At 37.2% G+C, this 23,430-nt stretch overlaps 1 protein-coding gene across 1 annotated transcript; it reads left to right on the top strand.

Moving 5' to 3' along the window:
• The first annotated feature begins 19,045 nt into the window (after window positions 1–19,045).
• On the top strand, window positions 19,046–20,615 carry LOC145097334 (uncharacterized). Its single transcript, XM_079034872.1, has one exon. It carries the CDS (start codon window positions 19,333–19,335, stop codon window positions 20,380–20,382), a length of 1,050 nt encoding a protein of 349 aa, XP_078890998.1. The 5' UTR covers window positions 19,046–19,332; the 3' UTR covers window positions 20,383–20,615.
• The last annotated feature ends 2,815 nt before the right edge of the window (window positions 20,616–23,430 follow it).

Raw genomic sequence — 23,430 nt, 5'->3', positions numbered from 1 at the left:
GTAGCACTAATAAAGTTCCAATTTGTCATGCTTGTCAACTTGGAAAACATTGCCGCTTACCTTTTTCTTCCTCTTTATCTAAAACTACTCGTGTGTTTGAACTTATTCATTCGGATTTATGGACATCTCCTATTACTAGCTTGAGTGGTTTTAAATATTATATATTATTTCTCGATGACTTCTCTCATTTTTTTGGGTTTTTCCTTTTCGTGCAAAATCTGAAGTATATTTTGTTTGTTGCAATTTTCGAATGTATGTTAAAAGTCAATTTAAAACTGATATTCAATCCTTTCAATGTGATAACGGTCGAGAATTTAATAACCACTTACTTCTTAAATATCTTCAATCCAATGGCATTACTATTCGTTTCTTTTGTCCATACACGTCCCAACAAAATGGCAAAGCTGAACGCTTCATTCGTTCCATCAATAATATTATACGTACACTTCTGTTTCAAGCTTCCTTAGCATCTTCATTTTGGACTGAAGCTCTTCTCACTGCTGTTCACACCTTAAATCTGCTTCCCACTACCACTCTATCTTTTAAGACACCCTTTGAGGTCCTCTTTGGTTTCTTCCCTAAGTGTAATCACCTTCGTGTCTTTGGATGTCTGTGTTATCCTAACACATCGTCTACTTCCCCTTACAAACTCTCTCCTCGGTCTACCGCTTGTATTTATCTTGGTCCCACTCCGGATCACAAGGGATACAAGTGTCTAGATATCGTCACTCAACGCATTATCATATCTCATCACGTCATATTCGATGAATATCACTTTCCTTATTCGGATTTTCATACATCCCCTTCTGAGTCTGACTATTATCACTTCGTTCCCGATGATGATCCTCCATCGACTCTCCCCTCATCCGCGACTACTCATTCTATCGGTCATGTGGAATCTATGCCACCACCTTCCTCTCCTACTCCTCCTCCTCCTCCTCCTCCTCAATCGCCCAGTCACCCTATGATCACTCGATCACAGACAGGCTCTCTAAAACCTCGTACTATCCTTAATCTCTCCGCTACCTCTAACTTCTCTCCTATTCCTACCTGGAAATGTCAGCTCTAATTGAAAATCACACTTGGGATCTTGTTCCACGCCCTCCTACTGCCAACATTGTCGGTTGTCGCTGGCTCTATCGCCATAAGTTTGATTCTCACGGTAATCTCGATCATTACAAAGGGCGCCTTGTAGCTCAGGGATTCTCTCAGCAACTAGGTCTAGATTTTGATGACACTTTTAGCCCTATTGTCAAACCAGCCACCATTCTTACTGTTCTCAATATTGCTGTCTCTCGTCACTGACCTATTCACAAACTTGATGTAAAAAATGTCTTCCTTTACGGTGACTTAAGTGAGGAGGTATACATGAAACAACATCTCGGATATGTTCATCCTACTTTCCCTGATCACGTATGTTGTCTTCGGAAGGCCCTATATGGCCTCAAACAAGCTCCTCATGCGTGGTATCAACGATTCGTGATATACATCTCTTCTCGTGGATTTATCAGCAGTCGCTCAGACAGTTCCCTTTTCACGTTTCATAATGATTCGGAAACTATCTATCTTCTTCTTTATGTTGATGATATCATCCTCACGGCTTCCAACCCATCCCTCATCACGAGAGTCACCTTGGTCCACTGTCCTTTTTTCTCAGAAATTCTGCTACACGCTCGGCAAATAGTCTGTTTCTTTCACAGACAACATTTTCTAAGGAGATCCTATCCCACGTTGACATGACCTCCTATAATCCGTGTAGTACTCCCACGGACACCAAACCGAAACTCTCTTTATCCGGGAAACCGGTTTCTGATCCAACCTTATACAGAAGTCTTGTTGGGGCTCTATAATATCTCACCTTTACTTGTCTATATATTGCATATGCGGTTCAACAGATCTGTCTCTTTATGCATGATCCTCGAGAACCGCACTTCTTAGCCCTCAAACGTATTCTACGTTATCTTCAGGGTACTCTTCATCATGGTCTGTTCATTCGTCCGCCTCATGTCGATCGTTTGGTTTCTTATTCTGATGCAGACTGGGCTGGCTATCCTTTGACACACCGGTCTACGTCTGGGTTCTGTGTTTATCTTGGTGATCATCTGGTCTCATGGTCTTCAAAACGTCAACATGTTGTGTCTCAGTCTAGTGTTGAAGCTGAGTATCGGGGGGTAGTGAATGTTGCTGAAACTGCTTGCTCTGTAATCTTCTTCTTGAACTATCTTGCCCTCTTTCTCGTTCTACAGTTGTGTTTTGTGACAATGTGAGTGCCATGTACTTAGCCTCTAATCCAGTTCAGCACCAAAGAACCAAACATGTGGAAATTGACTTACACTTTGTTAGGGAACACGTTGCCATTGGTCAGGTTCATGTTTTGCATGTTCGATCAGCAAATCAGTTCGCAGATATCTTTACTAAAGGACTACCTACACAATTATTTCTTGACTTTCGGGATAGTTTAAGCATTAGGGAACCTCCCGCTCAAACTGAGGGGGAGTGTAAATTGTATTATTTATTTTCATGTTTAGTGTAGGTATTATATATATATATATATATATATATATATATATATATATATTATATAGATAAGGGTCCTTTATGTAATTATCTCATACTCTGTATTATTTATACTATGGAATACAATGCAAACCTAAGGGGCACTTTCCACACAAACAACAAGTCATAAATTGCATGGAAACTTAGATCTAGTAATCAAGGAAAGGAAAGACATGAGCTTGAGGACTTAAAAAGGTTCAAAAGCTCCACAACTAGTTGATGATGAAGTCAAGGTGCCAACAAATGCACCACAATGATCTTCTTCTTCCTCAATGAGCTTCAAAGACCCCAAAAACTCATGAATAACACCAAAGGTTCCCAGATCACCTTAATCAAATTATCCGTACATGAATGGGTCTAGATCTCTCTTTTCCAAAGGTTCTAAGCCTTATGATAACCTATCTTCAGGCCACGGTCCTGAATTAGGAAAGCGATTTGGGACAGGGCGTTACACATAAATTTTCAAAATATGGTGTGGGATGTAGTTCTGTTCAAATTGTTGTTCCAAAAGAAGTTAATCCAAAAGATGTTGAAGTAGTGAATGAAGAACAAATGAAAAAGAATGAATAAATTGAGAAGATGAGACAAATGCAGATTAAGCTAGATAGAATCGATGCCGAAAAGAGGGATAAAGAAGAAATAGAGGTTACTCTAAGACTTTTGTAGCCTAAGTAGGCTATGCAAAGAATGCAAGATGTTTTAATTAAGAAGGTTGCGAAATATTGGCTTGAACCTAACTCGTCATATGTTGTTGAGAACACTGCAGAATGCCAATTGGACTTACCAATGTGTGGAAAAGCATTTTTGTTTACAAGTTTCAATCATATGGGCATACTTCCTTTGTCTAAAAGTGTTTCGAACAAGAATCTTTTCTCTTTTTATCTCAATAATTCTTAACCTCCGTATGAAGTCTAGTCGTTGAAGCGGATCATGACAGTTAAAAAGATTGAAGAAGTTAAGATTGATGAATTTCCAAACTATAGATTCACAATCTTAAGGGGTGAAAACAAAGATCGTTCTGTGGATACTCTTGTTTATCTTCCTTTCATGAATCCTCATGATTGGATCATACTTTATGAAATTTTAAAGAAGCATGAATCGAAAATTGGTTCACAGCTTTTGCACATTATTCATATGATCCGAAATTATTGCATGGAAGTGAGCAAGATGGATGTTGAGGTGTCGAAGAGTATGAAGAAAAAATCCACTGTGAAACCTCAAGATCAACTTGAAGGATTAGAAGAATTGAGAAAAGGACTCATTCAAATAGAGCCTTGGAGAATTGTTTACAACGTACTCGAAGAAGCAAAGGTACAAAACAAGCATCTGTACATGGATGAAAAACATTGTTACAGTTTCGATTGCTTGAGTATTGTTCTGTTAAGGGTTGAGATGTATAAAGCAAATACCAAAGAAGACTTAAAGTGGGTATCGAAAGTAATTAGATGGTGGATCCAAGTGAGAATTGTTCTTATGGAAATTCCTAGAGAAGTTTTTGGAGAACAAAAGGGAAGTCACATTTCGCAACTCAATACATAGAGGGAGATTGATAGGATCGTACTTTAATGTGTTTTATTTGAGTTTGTATAGCGAAATGTATTTCATAACGATATTAGATTTTGTGTTGATGTGATTGTAATTGCATTGATTTACCTAGAGTCACAGTTGTTAGTTTGTTATAGTTGACAGTTGCAATTTGTCTAGGTGTCCTGATGTAACGCTTGAATTTCAGTAAGTTCATCTTTTGACCTTACATATTTAAATTGTCCCAAAATTTGACCCTTCAGTTGTACGCGGGGCGTACAACAAGGTACTCTTGGCGTACAAGTGATGAACAGAGTACGCGGGGCGTACCTAGTGGTACACTTAGTGTACTTATGCGAGGGTGTGATCGGGGTCCCGGATGCATATGCAGGGCGTATAGCTTCGTACGCATGGCGTACACAATAATTAATGAAAACCCTAATTTTAGGGGTTAGCCACTATATAAGCATCCTTGTGGACTTGAAACCCTTATTTCTCCAGCCTCCTTGTCCCCTTTACCCTACATTCGAACCCTAATCCCATCTTGTGTGATTTTGGAGCTTAGAAGGACATTTGGAAGAGTATTTTGGTGCTTTGAAGGAAGGTTTCCATCCTTGAAGCTTCATTGAAGGAGTGAAGGCTTATAGATCCAGAACCTCGTCATATTTGGGCACTCATTTGAGGTATAAAGTCTTGAACTTGATGATTTTTAGCTTAAATCTTTTTTATTTTGGGTTTATGGATCCATTTGGTCCCATTGATGAGATCTTATGAGTCCACATCATTTATGAAGCTTAGAGTTTCCACTCTTGGTGTTATTTGGGTCGTTGAGTCATAGAGTTGTCATTTTTGAGGTTGAAATCCGTTCATGCATGAGTTAGGGACATTTTCATGGAAGTAGAATGTTATATTTTGAGTTTGGGTTAATTGGAGGCATGAAAAGTCACCAAGTCAGTGACTTTACGGGTCTAGATATTGATTAGGACTGAGATCTATGGTTTAGACATTTGGTATAAGCATTGAGTGCTTAATGACAAAAAGTGTCTTAATAGAGGAGTATGCTGGGCATACAAGTCTGTACGCACAGCGTACAAGCCATCAAGTAAGTACACGCTACAGACAGCTGAGTACGCCCTGCGTACTCAGTGAGAGTGGGCTTCTCATATTTGGGCCATTTCTTGGACCTTGTGTGCTTTAGGCCTTTGTGGGCCATCTAAAATCAGGCTTTTGGACTAAGGATATGATTGGGCTTTAGGGTAAAATGGTCATTTTAACCCAAGTATAGAGTATTGGACATGGATTGAAACCCAAGTATTGATTCGGTGTTATTTTGTTCTGATAACTCGAGGAGTCATCAGGGCAGCAACTAGGGATATCTTTCTGTGAGATTCAGTATTTGAGGTGAGTTTCCTCACTCGGTTTAGTGGGTCTAAGGCACCAATGCCAATGCTTATTGATTATGCTAGAATGATAGGAGTCTACGTGACCCTTGCATGTGTTATGTGCTGCTATGTATACCGGGCAAGGCTCGATGCCAGGCGAGGCTCGAGGTCTGGAACATATGATAGTTTTTATGATCATTATATGTGTTAGCATGATTATGTGATATATTGTATGTGTATAGTGGGCGAGGCCCAGTGACGAGCGAGGCCTGAGAATAATAGATCTGTAAACCGAGCAGGGCTCGATGTTGGGCGGGGGCCTGGTATGTGATTTATTATGTATTGTATGGGGTAGTTTGAGGAACTTACTACGCTTTGTGCTTACTGTTTTCAGTTTATGTTTCAGGTACTTCCGGTTGCAATAGGAAGAGCTCGGGTCGACTGCATCACACAAACCATTGGGATTCCGCATATGGTATTTTACTTTGATTTTTATGACATATGATACATTGGATATTTTGAGATGTATGGATGATATTTGGAAATACTATTTTAAATATTTTAAAAATGAAATTTTTGGGACCATATTTTGGGATGTTACAAGTTTACCCAAACTATGGACTTGGTTTAATTTTCAAAAGAAAGACATTTTTATAAAAAGAATTTCTAAAAAGAGATAAAGGGTGTGGTGCATGCAATCGACCGAGCTCAAGTAAGTTTTCCCAATTTACCCATACATGTTATTTGATATGCTTGAATCTGTGAATCGCATGCTAGTTAGGGATAAGGATCTGCTTAGTTTTGCATGGTAGAATGATAGGAAAGATGACTTTGTATGCCTATTATATGAGCTTGTAGATTTGCATGATAGTATTGGTCAGTCAGTGATAGGATGACCTGATTAGGTTATGATTGGTTCTGATACTTGATGCTCGAATGTTGCTTGCTTTGTGCTTTTAGGAGTTCTAACTAGTTTCATCAAACTTGTAAACGAATATGCTAATTTACATATCATGGGAACTAAATAATTTTAGAAGGTTAGGTTTTAAATCAATTGCACAAGTCTTGTTTGAGTCCAACCATTGTAATGTGAGACCTCTCATTCGATGAATTATCTAGTTTTAGTGATATGTGATGGTATTCGTGATCTAGTTAGAGGGAGATAACGGGAGTTCCTTCTACAGTTGATAGAGGAGAGTGGTATGGAGAGGCCCTAGGAGAACCTAGGAGGAGATCTAGTGATGGGAGCCTTATATGTGAGGGATGGATATATGGATTTAGAGTAACCTAGTTGAGACAAAACAATTCTCAAGGAAGTTACGAATGGATGTGAAAGGTAGTATGGACCCGTACTACTGGAAGTAGAGGATCCGTACTTGATTAAAGGAGGGTTGCGATAAAATTAGGAAGATTGTAGGGTTGTGATCCCCGATATAATTTGATGTGTATTTTGATAGTTTGTGGTCTATTTTTTTAGTATGGTGGTATTGCGGGGCAGACCAGTTGGCAGTTCTAGTGTCGGGGAAGGTTCAAGCTCAGGATTTGGAGCATGGCAGCTCGATGAGAAGACTTGGGAGTTTCTCTCATCATAGATTACTTGTTTCATTCTCGATTAGACTCCTGTGATCTTCAACCCGGTCAAGGAGGGTATCTTGGAGGTTTTGGAGGAGCGATTGAGCTCTTTTCGTTCTGAGATGATGACATTAGAAGGAGCTCGATCTTTGACATTTAGGGAGTTCCGGGCATATAGAGCACTAGACTATCATGGGGTGAAGGACCCAATTGCGAGTATGCATTGGTTAGAAGATGTTGCCAACGATTTCCGCACTAGTCGTTCTCCCGAGGGAGACAAGGTCAGACTAGCTTCATGCTTTCTGAAGGATAGGGCTTGAGACTGGTGGGAGGAGGTAGGTAGTGTTGTGGGTGATGATGTTGTAGATGGGATGATCTGGGATGATTTTTTGACCAGGTTTCGAGGTGAGTTTGGACCGATTATTGAGGTGTAGCAGTTGGCGCGAGAGTTCCAGGATCTCCGCCAGACTGTTGAAGACGGTGGTTGAGATCACCGCTATGTTCAGGGAGTGGGCACTTATGGTTCCACAATATGTGATGGGTAAGGAGATGAAGGAGCCCCAATATCATGAGATGCTGAGGAGTGACATCTGATAGTTTGTGAGCCGATCCAGCTGCAAGACGCTGGAGGATATGATCGCTCGAGATAGGGAGAGGAAGATCAACCTGGAGATCGAGAGGAAGAGGAAGCCAAATGAGGTTCAGACATTAGGGGGTTCGGGCAAGAGGCCCAAAATATCGGGTTCCAAATCAAGGGGCCATCAGGGTCGTAGGTGTTGTGGCAAGTGTGGCAGGTTGCACGAGGGTGCGTGCAGGAGCGGTAGTGGTGGTGGTTCTGGCTGCTTCAAGAGCGGCCGGGCCGATCATTATAGCAGGGATTGTACTGCTACCACCACCCAGGGATCAGATCTGATTTGCTTTTAATTGCAATTAGAGAGGCCATAAGAAGGCCCAATGTCTGAGTTTGGCTGCAGCAGGAACAGTGTCAGCACCCGTTCCTGCGACTTCGAGGATTACTGACGGTCGTCAGGGCTGGGCAGATGCGCCTGCAACGAAGAGCAGGGCTTTCCAGCTGATGGCAAAGGAGGCGCGTGCTACTCCCGATTTTGTGATGGGTATGTATCTTCTCCTTATCTATTTATTTATATTGAATTATTTCTTATGTTTATGTGATTTATTTTAGGATCGTTCCTTGTGAATGGTATCTCTACTCTAGTACTTTTTTGATTCGGGGGCTACCCGATCTTTTTTATCGCTTGCGCTTAACAAGAGATTTGTTGGAGCTCCGGGGGAGCTAGATCGTCCTCTTGATGTGGAGATTGCTGATGATAGGACGGTTAGGGTTGCGAGAGTTCATTGGGGATGTAATCTCCAGTTGTTCAACGAGTAGTATCAGGTTGATCTGGTTCCCATTCCTCTGTGTGGAAACAAGGTCATCATGGGCATGGATTGGTTGAGCCATAATGGGACAGTGATTGACTATGAACAATAGCTAGTGCGGGTTCGGACCCAAGTGGGGGGGGGGAGTTGGTGATTCAGGGTGAGAGACCGCAGCGTGGGCTGGTTATGTGTTCTACAACGAAGGTCAGATGCTATCTTCATCAGGGTTGCTCGGGTTTCGTCGCCTATGTCATGGATACCCGGGATAAGGGTAAGGCGACCGTGGAGGATGCACTGATTGTGCGGGATCATCCGTATGTGTTCTCGGAGGATTCGCCAGGGGTACCTCCGGAGAGGCAGGTGAAGTTCAAGATTGATTTGGTTCCAGGTGCGGCTCCGATAGCCAAAGCACCATATCGGTTGGCTCCTCCTGAGATGCAGGAGTTGTCTACACAACTATAAGAGCTGTTAGACAAGGGATTCATTAGGCCGAGCAGTTGACCTTGGGGAGCCCCAATTCTGTTTGTGAAGAAGAAGGACGGGTCTCTTCGTATGTGTATCGACTACCGGGAGTTGAATAAGGTAATGGTGAAGAACCGTTATCCCCTCTCGAGGACTGATGATCTTTTCGACCAGCTTCAGGGTGCATCTTGGTTCTCCAAGACTCATCTGCGATCGGGTTATCATCAGATGCGGGTACGGGATGAGGATGTGCATAAGACAACTTTCCGGACTCGATATGGTCATTATGAGTTCGTGGTGATGCCATTTAGGCTCACTAATGCTCCTGCCGTGTTCATGGATCTCATGAACCACATGTATAGACTGATGCTGGATCGGTCCGTTATAGGCTTTATTGATGATATCTTGGTCTATTCCAAGACTCAGGAGCAACACGATGAGCACTTGAGGGAAGTGCTTGAGACATTAAGGAGGGAGAGACTTTTTGAAAAGTTCTCCAAGTGTGAGTTTTGGTTGCACGTGGTGCAGTTTCTGGTGCACCCTATCAACCAAAAGGGTATTCTGGTCGACCCAACCAAAATTGAGGCCGTGATGCAGTGGGAAGTTCCAAGGTCTCAATCTGAGATTTGGAGTTTTCTTGGTCTGTCGGGTGACTATCGGAGATTCATCCAGAATTTCTCCAAGATCGCTGTTCCATTGACCCGATTGGCAAAGAAGTCAGTGACATTTCACTGGGGGCCTGAGTAGCAAGCAACTTTTTAGACTCTTAGGAAATGGTTGTGGGAAGCGCCGATTCTGACCCTGCCCAAGGGTGTTGAGGATTTTGTGGTTTCTTGTGATGCCTTCATCACGGGTTTGGGTGCAGTATTGATGAAGCGGGGTCGCGTGATCACTTACGCTTCAAGACAACCAAAGTCTCATGAGGTGAACTACTCGACACACGATTTAGATTTGAGGGTCGTTGTTTTCACCTTCAAGATTTGACGACATTACCTTTATAGGGCTTGTTGTACTATTTACACGAACCACGAGAGCATGAGGTATTTGATGGATCAGCCGAACCTGAATATGAGGCGTCATCGTTGGCTGGATGTGGTGGAGGATTATGATTTCGAAATCCTTTATCACCCAGGGAAGGGAAATATGGTGGCCGATACTCTCAGCCGCAAGGCGGTCGCAACTCCGATCAGAGATATATGGGTGAGGATGACAGTGATTATTCCATTGTTGGAGCAGATCTGCGATGCTCAGGTCAAGGCTATGAAGGAAGAGCACCAGAAGAGTGAGCACATTGTGGGTCAGGTGGCTTCCTTCAATTTTGATAGTCACAGACTGTTGACCCTGCATCGGAGGGTTTGGGTTCCTTATTGGGGTAGTGTATGTCGGGTGCTGATGGAGGAGGCCCACAAGTCGAGGTTCTCCATCCATCCCGGGGCGACAAAGATTTATAGGGATCTTCGTCCTGATTATTGGTGGCCCTGCATGAAATGAGACTTAGCATGGTATGTGGAGCAGTGATTGACCTGCTGGAAGGTCAATGCCTAACATCAGCGACCTCACAACAAGATGAAGCCGTTGGAGATTCCCGTATGGAAATGAGAAGACATCACCAATGATTTTATTATGAAACTTCCCAGGACCGTGCGCGGAGTGGATTCTATCTGGGTCATTATGGATCGTTTGACCAAGAATGTGCATTTCATTCCGATCCAAGAGAGCATATCTGCAGAGAAGTTGGCTAAGATTTATGTCCGGGAGGTAGTGACACGTCATGGGGTGCAGGTATCGGTGGTTTCGGACAGGGATTTTCGATTTACATCTAGATTTTGGAAGCGATTTCATGACGAGATGGGCACTTGTCTCCTTTTTAGTACAACATTTCATCCGCAGACCGATGGTTAGAGTGATCAGACTATTCAGACTCTTGAGGATATGTTGCGTGCGTGCGTGTTGGATTTCAGTGGGAGTTGGGATACGTATCTTCCGTTAGCGGAATTTTCGTATAACAACAGTTATCACGCTAGCATCGATCGACCTCCTTTTTAGATGCTCTATAGGAGGAAGTGTAGGACCTTGATTTGTTAGGGTGAGGTCGGTCAGCGGTTCGTGGGGAGTTTCGAGGTGGTGCTCAAGACTACTGAGTTAATTCAGTAGGTTCGGAGTAGGCTTCAGACAGCTCAGAGTTGGCAGAAGAGTTATGCTGACAGGCGGCGGTTAGACTTGGAGTTCCAGGTAGGATATATGGTTCTCCTAAAGGTATCGCCTTGGAACAATATCATCTGGTTTAGGAAGCGGGGCAAGTTGGGCCCCATGTATATTGGTCCCTTTAGTGTTTTAGCTCAGGTGGGCTAGGTTGCTTATCGTCTAGATCTTCCAGCCGAGCTCAGTCAAATTCGTAGTACATTTCATGTCTCTTAGCTGCAGAAGTGTTTAGTGGATGATTCCACAGTTATACCATTGGAGGATATTCAGGTGGATGACCGCCTGAATTATATCAAGAGACCGGTGGCAATTTTGGATCAGAAGATGAAGACCTTGAGGAACAAAGTTGTAGAGTTGGTGAAGGTGCAGTGGCAACACCGCAAGGGGTCGGAGTGGATTGGAAGCCTGAGGAGGAGATGAGAGAGCATTATCCAGAGTTGTTCGGGGAAGAGGACTTCGATGAAGAAGTCTAATTCAAGTGGGGGAGAATTGTAACGCTTGAATCTTAGTAAGTTCCTCTTTTGACCTTGCATATTTAAATTGTCCCAATTTTTGACCCTTGAGTTGTACGTGTGGTGTACAATAAGGTACGCTTAGCGTACACGTGATGAAGCGAGTACGAGGGGCGTACCTAGCGGTATGCTTAGCATACTCATGCGAGGGTGTGATCAGGGTCCGGGATGCGTACGTGGGGCGTACACAATGATTAATGAAAACCCTAATTTTAGGGGTTGGCCATTATATAAGCATCCTTATGGACTTGAAACCCTCATTTCACCAACCTCCTTGTCCCCTTTACCCTACATTCGAACCCTAATCCCAACTTGTGTGATTTTGGAGCTTAGAAGGCCATTTAGAAGAATACTTTGGTGCTTTGAAGGAAGGTGTCCATCCTTGAAGCTTCATTGAAGGAGTAAAGGCTTATAGATCCAGAACCTCATCATCTTTGGGCACTCATTTGAGGTATAAAGTCCATAACTTGATGCTTATTAGCTTAGATCTCTTTTGGTTTGGGTTTATGGACCCTTTTGGTCCCAGTGATGAAATCTTATGAGTCCACATCGTTTTTGAATCTTAGAGTTGCCACTCTTGGTGTTATTTGTGTCCTTTAGTCATAAAGTTGTCATTTATGAGGTTGAAATCCGTTTGTGCATGAGTTAGGGTCATTTTCATGGAAGTAGAAAGTTATATTTTGAGTTTGGGTTCATTGGAGGCATGCAAAGACACCAAGTTAGTGACTTTATGGGTCTAGACATTGATTAGGACTCAAATTTGTGGTTTGGACCTTTAGTATAAGCATTAAGTGCTTAATGACAAAAGGTGGCTTAATAGAGGAGTATGCTGGGCATACAAGTTTGTACGCGTAGCGTATAAGCCAGCAAGCGAGTATGGGCTGCGTATAACTAAGTACGCCCTACGTACTTAGTTAGAGTGGGCTTCACATATTTAGGCCTCGGTTTGGGCCATTTCTTGAACCTTGTTGCTCTGGGGCTTTGTGGGCCATCTGAAATCAGACTTTTGGACTAAGGATACGATTTGGCTTTAGGGTAAGGCCCACTAGAGGGGTTTGGGCCCAATTTAGAAAATTGGGCCACTAGTGGGCTTTGGAAGATTAATTCGTATTGGGCCTTTCATATTGTGAATTTAGGCCTTAGTCATGGATCAATTTAGGCCAGGAGTAAAATGATCATTTTACCCCAAGTATGGAGTATTGTATATTGATTGAAACCCAAGTATTGATTGGGTGTTATTTTGTACTGATAGATCGAGGAGTCGTCAGGGTAGCAACTAGGGATTTTTTTTTTGTGAGATTCAACATTTGAGGCGAGTTTCCTCATTGGTTTTAGTGGTTCTATGGTACCAATGTCGACCCTTATTGATTATACTAGAATGCTAGGAGTGTGTGTGACCATTTCATGCATTATGTGCTGCTATGTATACCGGGTGAGGCTCGATGTCAGACGAGTCCCGAGGAATGGAACATATGCTAGTGTTTATGAACATTATATGTGTTATCATGATTATGTGATATATTGTATGTGTATAATGGGCGAGGCCCAGTGGCGGGCGAGGCCTGAGTATAAGAAATCTGTAAACCGAGCGAGACTCGATGCTGGGCGAGACCCGATGCCAGCTGGGGGCCCAGTATGTAATTTATTATGTATGGAATGAGGTAGTTTTGGGAACTCACTGAGCTTTGTGCTTACTGTTTTCAGTTTATGTTTCAGGTACTTCCTGTTGCAAAGGGAAGAGCTTGGGTTGACTGCATCGCACACACCATTGGTATTTCGCATATGATATTTTACTCTGATTTTTATGACATATGATACATTGGATATTTTGAGATGTATGGATGATATTTGGAAATACTATTTTAACTATTTTAAAAATGAATTTTTGGGACCATATTTTGGGATGTTACACTTGACTTTATTGGTCAGTGCTTAATTGCTTCCTTATATGACCTATATAAGGTGTGTTTGATGAATCCAAAGAGTATCTTTTGAGAGGAGTCTTACAACAACTTGTAATTGCATTCCTTTTACTCTCTAATGAAAATCAAATCTTATTTATGCTTGAGTGTCCTTTCTGATTATGTCTCTCATACATGATTTCATTCTTATTAAATCTATCGATCCAACAATGATGATTAATTGTTGAATCTAATGTTAGTTCTTTGGTTTTGGACTCCTAAACTCCATGGAATCAAACCCTAGTTGATTAATGTAGGGTTTGGTGGGATTTGGAGTTTTTAAGCTTCATCTATAGTGGAATTCTCTTGTTAATGGAAGTGAGTGATTTTGGATGATTGGATTTGCTATTCCAATGATTTAGAATCAACTCTCAATTTAGATAATCATAAAACACCATGAGATTCATTACTAGTATCTGTATATTGAGTATGAGCTTAATCTAGGATTTCAATGACAACTCATGAACTTGTAGTTATAACTCTAGTGATTGATTCAAGTTCGTTGGAATTATCTACCATTGATGAAATATCTCATGTTAATACTTATATTGGAAGAATTGGTTGATAGGAAAAAAGGATTGGAGGTTATTGGAATCCCATATTGTAAAATAACTTTTGAGTTACATCAACTTTACAATCACACTATATCCCATGATTCCAATGGAATTGGGCATTCCAATGCTTGAGGGTAATAATGGATCATTTATAGATTATTGAGTAATAAAATGTTGGATGTTTAAATAAGCTTTTCTTTAGCTTTTATGATGTCCACATGATCTAACCATTAAGACAATAGTCAAATATGATATTTCAAACTATCCCAGCGAGGGGTGTTTCAAACTAGGGTCAATTTGGAGTTGAAAGGAATTGATATTGACTATATTATATGCCCCACTTGTGGTGTAAAGTGAGACATATATTTTGAAATAAAATACTTATATTCTCAATTAAGTTCTATAGTATGTTAGTTTATAGCTTTTGATTTTCTTTTAACCGAACACACCAATATTTGCATTCATATATGTTTATGCATCTTTAAAATCAAATTAGCTTTGCGAGTAGAAAAAAGAAAACAAGAAGGACAAAAAAAATTTAACATTAAGTTTTTTAAAATAATTGGTTAAAGAAGCAAATTGCAATGTCTTTAGTTGATTGTCTATCTATTTTATGTACTCTCCATCTTTTTTTGGTTAGTAGAAAAGAACAATATTTATTGATGTTCTTGTGTTTTTAATGTAGAGAACTCTATTATCAAATTAATTTTTTGTAGTTCCTTTTTGCAACAAAACAAAAGACACCCTATGTTACTAACCATAATATTATGTGAAATAATATATCAATAAGAGACGATGAGTGTGAAAACCTACTACGGATAATGAAGAGTTTTTGTATCATCTTTTTTAATTTTTGAGCTACGGTTTGTGTTGTTGGTTCTACTAAGTTGATTCAGCTCGTGTATCAGTTATATGATAAAATAATTATGTATGCATTGTATCGTGCTCCTGTGTGTTGGACATTGTGAGACTTATGGTTTGAAATAAAATACTTATACTCTCAATTAAGTTCTATAGTATGTTAGTTTATAGCTTTTGGTCTTCTCTTAGCCGAATGCACCAATATTTGCATTCATATATGTTTATGCATTTTTAAAATCAAATTAGCTTTTCGAATACAAAAAGGAAAACAAGAAGAACAAAAAAAAATATTAAGGTTTTTAAAATAATTGGTTAAAGAAGCAAATTGCAATGTCTTAAGTTGATTGTCAATCTATTTTGTATACTCTTAGTCTTTTCTTTTTGGTTACTAGAAAAGAACAATACTTATTGATGTTTGTGTTTTTAATGTAAAAAACTCTATTATCATATTATTTTTTTGTTGTTCCTTTTTGCAAAAAACAAAAGACACCCTATATTACTAACCATAATATTTTGTAATCCTTATTCTAATAAATGAATAGTTTTAATCTCTTTTTGCCAAGTGTCACTCTAATACAACTATTCATTAATATTATGTCATATGTCATGTAGATATATTAGACAACAACTCATTTCAAAATTCAAATTTACATTTACTAATTATATGTTAAATTTGAAGTTATAATAACTTTAAAATTTAGATATATCTTTTAATTAATAACTTATTTACAATGATTTATTTAAAATAATTGATTAATAATTATAAATTTTTATTATGAAAGTTGAATTAATTTTATAGTCCGTTGTTCCACGGGTTATAAACTAGTTTATAATATATACTTGTATCTAGCAACTATATAAAATAAGATAAGAGACCATTTTTCTTTGTCAAACGATAGATGCACTTTTTGAAAGTGAACACTTTGTTTTCATGAAGCGATGCAGGACTTGAATTTTACACCCTAATCATTTCCGCAAGCCTATCCTATTTTCATTAATTTCCAAATGACATTGATAAAAATGAGTCCACATCATAATTTACTTGACATGCAACTCACTGGTTAACATAATTCAAAAGGAAAAAAAACAATTAAACAATACTGAGAAGTTAATAAATATATTTGATATATAATCGTAATATCATGGAAGATTTTATTCGTCACACACTCTATGAGTATTTGTGCAAAATTGCATGCACATCCTTATTCTAATAAATGAATAGTTTTAATCTCCTTTTGCCAAGTGTCACTCTAATATAACTCTTCATTAATATTATGTCATATGTCATGTAGATATATTTGACAACAACTCATTTCAAAATTCAAATTTACATTTACTAATTATATGTTAAATTTGAAGTTATAATAACTTTAAATTTTTGATATATCTTTTAATTAATAACTTATTTATAACGATTTATATAAAATAATTGATTAATAATTATAAAATGCTATTATGAAAGTTTAATTAATTTTATAACCTGTGGTTCCACGGGTTATAAACTAGTGAAATGATATATCAATAAGAGACGATGAGTGTAAAAACATACCACTGATAATGAAAAAAGTTTTTGTATCGCCTTTTTTAATTTTTGAATTGCGGTTTGTATCGGTTCTACTAAGTTGATTCAGCTAGTGTATCAGTTATATGATAAACTAATTATGTATGCATTGTATGGTGCTCTTGTGTGTTGGACATTGTGAGAATGAGACATATTTAAAGTTCAGGACAAACGTTTTCTTTTTATTGTTGGACGAATTCACAAACAATTTTGTGTTCCACTAGAGACCTACCCATACCATGTGTCATTGGTTGATGCGCCCACACATAATTCATATCAGGTAAATTTGAGTTGTTGAACATGGTATGATTTATCTGTTTAACGGATCGACTCATTTAATTTACCAGTTAGAAGTTGTTCATTGAAAGGTCACATCTGAATGAGTTAGTATTCAGCGGGTCTCATACAACCTATTAACAAATCAACAACCTCAAAAAAGTTAAAAAAAACCCTTCTATTTTCTTAATCAATGATTACTTTATCTATCAACCCTTTCTTAATCCTTAATTACTTTGTCTATCAACCCTTTCTTAATCCTTAACTAGTGTTTGAAGTGGCATTTTTTTAATTCACTATAGGTGAATATCAAGTTTGGCAATAACTACAAAAGTGCTCATGATTTTTAATACTCTTAATATATTATAGAGTCGGGATAGATCAATAAACTAGTAGCACTTGTACCGAAGACTTTAATTAAGCAAATAATAAAATATCTTAAAATCAATATATAATGATGAATCAACAATAAAAAAAACTAATTAAAGAATATTATCTTAATTAATCATGATATATAGATCCAACTATTTTCAGCAATCGACGATTAAAAAAAAGACAGAAGCAGAATCAGAACATTTGAATTTGCATTTGCATTTTGACATATTCTTTCTCTAATTAAAAAACAATATATTTTATTATCGGTTGTCCTAAAAAATAATATATTTATTGGTCATGTTTTAGGCCTGTTTTACACTGTTTTTCGTAATTATTATTTAGAGTCGATATCTTTAGATACATTCGTATATTATTTGTTGGCTCTATACATTATTTTTTTTTTCGAAATTAATATCGAACCAAACATTATTTTTGATAAAAAGAATATTACTGTTATTAACTTATTAATATGGATTGTGCGAAAAGTAGTACGTGTATTCCATGGGATCAATCCTCCTCTGTACACCACGCTGTCAGTTTATCGTTTTCCTAACCGAACAATTGTTCTTTACACCCCCTTACTTTTAAGTTTATTACAAATTTGACACTTAAAGTTTAAAGCTTTACACTTTGAAGATTTGTGTTTCATTCTAAGGTCATCTAGATCTTGTACCTATGTGCATTAATTTGCCTTGCTCCAATATGTTATTTAGTTAATAAACTTATAATTGTGAGAGTATATATTAATAAGATATATACCATCATTAAGGTGTTTTAATGGTGATCATTTTGTATAGAGAAATTAAAAATCCTTCTACTTTTTGTTCTTACAAATCTTTCTACCCAATGAAATAATAACATGTGTCACATTTAATGCTCATTTAATGATATTTTAGTATACTAAAATGACACATGTTATCATTTAATTGGATAGGAGGATTTGTAGGAACAAAAGTAGGAGGGTATTTAATTTCTCTTTTGTATATAATGCTTTAAAATGGCGTCGATCATGTTTGAATCTCACAGACTTCAACTACAACATGATATGTTTAAAAAGATCATATGCATGTTACATCATCTTATAACACTATACATCAAGATCTCATAGATAATAAATTGCTATAATATAATTATGAACCATAATAATATGTCCCTTGAAGATTAATCAACCAACTTTTATACTGTTGTCTAGATCATGATACTGTCAAAAATAAACATCGCATCACACCTTAAAACTTTTAACTATTTTTAAAATGATAACTTTATTTTTCAAATACATATTCATCCATGACCACTTATATCACTAATCGGCTAGATAAGAAAAACTTAATTTTCTTTAATGAAATGTTAAAACTTGTGAGTTTTAAACTAGAGATTTATTTCATTCTAAAATGTTTAAATCTCAAATAATTTTTATAAAATCGTATTTTACTGTTACCTACGTAAAACCAGATAAATAGAAAAAAAAAATAGTTACACAACTTTTTGTCCGTTTGTGATCTTACTTTTTGTATGATCATAATTAAAGTATTCTAATGTTTAAAGCATAAGTAGACGATTTGAAATTTCAACTACCTCATTTATTCTTCTGGAAAAAATCAGTTAAGTAGACGATTTAAAATTTCAACTATCCTACTTATTCTTCTGGAAACTAATGTTTATGTGGAAGTCTTAATAGTTCCAATATTATATTTTTTTTATGAAGAATATATTTTTGATGAAGTTTCCAAGTATTTATATATACAATGAAAAGTCTTGTTTGTAATAATAAAAAAAATGAAACTAAAGGGACTAAAAACGAAATACAACCTTTTAGCACACGACCCCCAATTTGTATGAACAAATATATAATCAGTGATTCTTCCCATATTCTCTCTCTCTCTATCTCTCTCTCAAATCCTCTCTTCTCCCCTCTGTAAATTTCTGAAATAAAATCACACTGAAGATAGAAGACAAGCACGAAATCTCCCTAAAAATCTGAACAATCTTTGTTTTCATCGTCAATTAGAGAAACGCTAATCAATGGAGCGTTGAATACCCAAAGAACTAACAAGGAAACAAGGAAACAGATACAAATATTCAACAATCAGAAGATAATTCTGCCGATTTACTTGAAATCAAGTGTAGAGAGGTGTACAGAATTTACATCCATAAATGAGGTGTAAGAAGCATTACACCGATCTCAGTAGTGTCGTCGGCGTATGCGCTTGTTGTCTCCGGGAACGTCTGTTGTATCTCATCGCAGCTCAAGAACAAGCTCATGCTCAAGCACTGAGTGGTCAAAACCTAGACGGAAAACAACGCAATTTGGACGGGCAACCAGTGTTTCCTCGCTTTGATTCTCCGTTAAACAACCGCCGAAAGTCCGATCGTTCTGCCGGAGCTACTGTATTGTCTCATAACGATCGACGAAAGGATCATCATCCTTTTACTCCTGCTGCTCCTCGTCATAACCATAGCCTCTCGGATCAACTGTTTTATCGAACACCTCAGGTAGGGCCTACTACCGGAGGTCACAACAACACCGGTGTTCATTCGAATAAGAAGCGGAGTTTGATTCGGTTGCTTACGTTTCCCTTCAGATCTAAGAATCGAAACTCGGTGGATTCGGTTTCGGATCCCAGGGCATCAGATTCGACTTTCAGGGAACCCAGCGGTGGTGGTAATGCCACGTCGTCAACGTCAACGTCGTCGTCTTCGTGGTTCTCAAGCATTGTACAAGGTGGTGGTCGTAACCGGAGGAAGCAACCGGTTTATGTTGATGAATCTCAAGTAACCAGCGGAAGCGGAGTGGTCCGGCGGCAGTACTGCCGAGATCGGGGAATGTCACCGGTGCGAAACTCCGATTGCGATGGCGGAAATGAAGATGATTTATTCGATGTAACAAGCGGGTACGAGTCAAGGCCTGAGTCATGGAAAAACACACCGAGAAGAACACCGGCTCATCCAGACGGCCGGCGCGGCGGTGGTGCCGGACACGTGAGGAATTTATCCGGTTTAACATTCTGTTTGAGTCCCTTGGTTCGTGCAAGTCCTAACCGGCAATGGAATCAGAAGGGTATGCCACCGCCACCACCGCCGGAAAGCGGTTTATCAGGCGAAACCAGAGCTCCGGTGAAGCCTCATCTTTCAAACATAAAATCATTTTGCCCAAACAGATCAAGAAAATTCGCCGATTTCGGGAGGCCCAATGCTCACCATTGATTTTGATGACTGTTGTCATTGACCCAGTCGCAGATTGGTTTGACTGGGCCTCAAAGTACACGATTTTGCCTCCATTGGTATCTCCCCCTTCATACCTTTATCAATAATTACTATATGATTATTCATATTTTACTGATACCAAAATATTTTTATTCTTTTTTCTTCTTCATTTCTTTTTTTGTAATTATGAGATTCGATTTAAGTATAGTGTGAATTACAAATTTGGCCTCTCATTTTGTCTTTTTATATATATTCCTCATGTGTCATAAAATAATTCTTTGTTCTAAGACAATGTATTCGTGGATACTTTATAAATAATATAATGCACACATAGTTTCAAAGTAATATTTTTCCTTTAATATAAAAAGGTTAATCACAAAATTATCATTTTAAACATTTAATATAAAATATAAAATAACTATCCATGAAATGGAAAAACAGAAAGTATTTGTTTTCATGAAATTCAATAGTTTTTTTTTTTTGGTAAAATTATATCATTTTTGCGAAGAAAAAAAAATCTTTATGAAGGACAATCGATGAATTTTTTTCTTAAAAAGACTGATTATTTTATAACAAAGGTACAAAAAATGATAATTTTTATAAGATGATCAAATTTTGAACAATATTAACTCGTTTTGTTACATTTATATTCATTGTGAAATATGCATGGCGTAGTGTAATTTGTCGTCACATTGACGTTATACAATAGGTAGGTTACATGTCATGAAACGGGTAAGAAGTTACGAAATAAATGAATTATATGTCATGAAACTATTATTAGAAATTATAAATTTATAAAATTACACGTTAAGAAACATATGAAAGTTTTATAATTACAGTTTTTTTTTGGAAAAAAAAAATTCAGTTAGGATTCAGTTTTATTAAAATGTTAATAGATATTTATTAGGTATACAAATCGAATACTTATAATAGAGATTAATCTAATATATAATTTGAATTTGATTAGGAAATATCACAATCAAAAGTTGTCGTTAATTAAGAAATTACCTATCAAATATTAAATAATATTGAAAATAGAAACTATCAATTTTGGCACTTAATTAACGATCCAATCCGTTTCAATGCCAAAAGCAAATGCGGCTAACTTATCCAAAAGGTGATTTGTGATCACAGTCATTGTTGATGTCAACATCCTCTTATTCATCAAATTATTTAAAAAAAGTTAAAATCAATATTGTTAATAATTTAAGATATAATTTAAAAATGTTATTAACAATAATCATGGGGAAAAGTCGGCTTGTGACTTATGTACTATTTGGATTGGATGTCATAAGAATCATGGTTCTCATGATGAGGTTCTATGAATTGGGAAAATGGTATAAGACATGAAAAATCTCAAAAGGATTCTAAAGTGATAGGGAACTATAGATCGTATGCTCATGTAACTATGGGTGTTGGGTTCTAAATTATAATCATAATGAAAATGTTGAAATACATATAAAAGAGGAGTGAAATTGTAGTTTTATATGATATGTAAAATGTTTATTGTCTAAGATGAGAATGTTGTTTGAGGAAATGATGTCGTGGTCTAAGGACTTTATGGTTAGAGAAATGTTAAGTCTTGGTTGAAATTAAAAGGGTATCATTGCTAGTAAGTGAGGTAATGTGTTACATTTTGGATCCATTTCAAAAGGGTAATTTATATATTGGGAATGTGCGTTTAATTACTTATAACATGGATCACATTCTATAAAGGTGGGTTTACATGATATTCTTAATACTATTAGAGTGAGAGAAACTAAAAGGTGGATTCCAACAATAAAGAGTTTGGAGTCGGACTCATTTATAAAGTCGGAAAGTGAGTTGCTTAAGGAAGCAAAACAATCTAATATCCTATATAATTTAAAAAGACTTTTGATGAGATATCAAAAGTACCACATCTCAAGGCTAAATGACATGTCTAATTCAATGCTATTTGTGAAAATAACATGTGGTTTGAGGTCATTTTCTAACGTGTCATTCAATTGGGAATGACTTTTCACTGGGCTGTGGTTACCTCTTGTGTTTGTCTATTTATTAACAACTTTTGATCATCTAGTTGTCATTATAAATGGTCGAGCTTTGGTGTATAAATGAGGTTTCTTAGATAATATGTTCGATAAATGAATTGTTTATGCTCATTTATATGTATAGCTGTTGAGTTATGGGTTTTTTTTTTATTGATTTCTTATTTTTTTTGTTATTGGCTGTTGATTTTTGCGTTGTCGTTTATATTAAGGCGTCAAAATTAAACAACATTGCTATTTGAGGTGTCTACTCTTTATTGTTTCACTTTGCATTGTTTGTTTGATCATATGACTTATGTATAACTTTCGAGGAACCGAATATGATTTCGTACGACACCGCACATAATCATCAACCAAGATAATTTCAACTCATATTTTCACGATAAAATAAGTTATTGGATCTTTATGTTCAAGAATCATTTTAGAATGATATTGCCAATAAAGTATGATCATATAAGGTCATAACAAGTAAACACAAACTGATTATTTATAAGAATTTGATTTTTATAAATATTTATAACTTTTGCAATGTATTGAAAATTATTTATTTTATGAAAATAATATTTTTCAATGTAAGGATCATACTTTATATCACAAGGTATGATAAATGAAATCATGCACATCTTTTTGGACTAAAAGGGTTTTGGTTTTATAAACATTTGTACATAACTTATAGAAGTAAGAAAAATGAAAAGTATTCTTTTCTTTTTTATTATTAAAATCGAGAATGGTCTAGGAGGATATGAGCTAGTTGCGCGCTTATTTTAATAAGAACATCTTACTTTCCGAGAATGGTCTACGAGGATACAAAAATGAGCTAGTTGCTTATTTTAATAAGAACATCTTACTTTGGAAGCATGAGTTCTTTCACTACAAGAAAAAGTTGATATTGCTTGGGAAGAAATTTGTTGTAAAAAGCTGAAATTCTGTTGCAAAAGACAAATAACTATGGAATTTGCAACGACTTATTTTCGTCCCTAAAAAACGCATAACAAAGGGTTTGCAAGGGAAACTACAATTT

Source organism: Lactuca serriola, chromosome 1 (assembly GCF_051521515.1).
Source record: "Lactuca serriola cultivar US96UC23 chromosome 1, Lser_US96UC23_V15, whole genome shotgun sequence".
NCBI lineage: Eukaryota > Viridiplantae > Streptophyta > Magnoliopsida > Asterales > Asteraceae > Lactuca > Lactuca serriola.
This window is presented reverse-complemented; position numbering and strand designations above follow the sequence as displayed.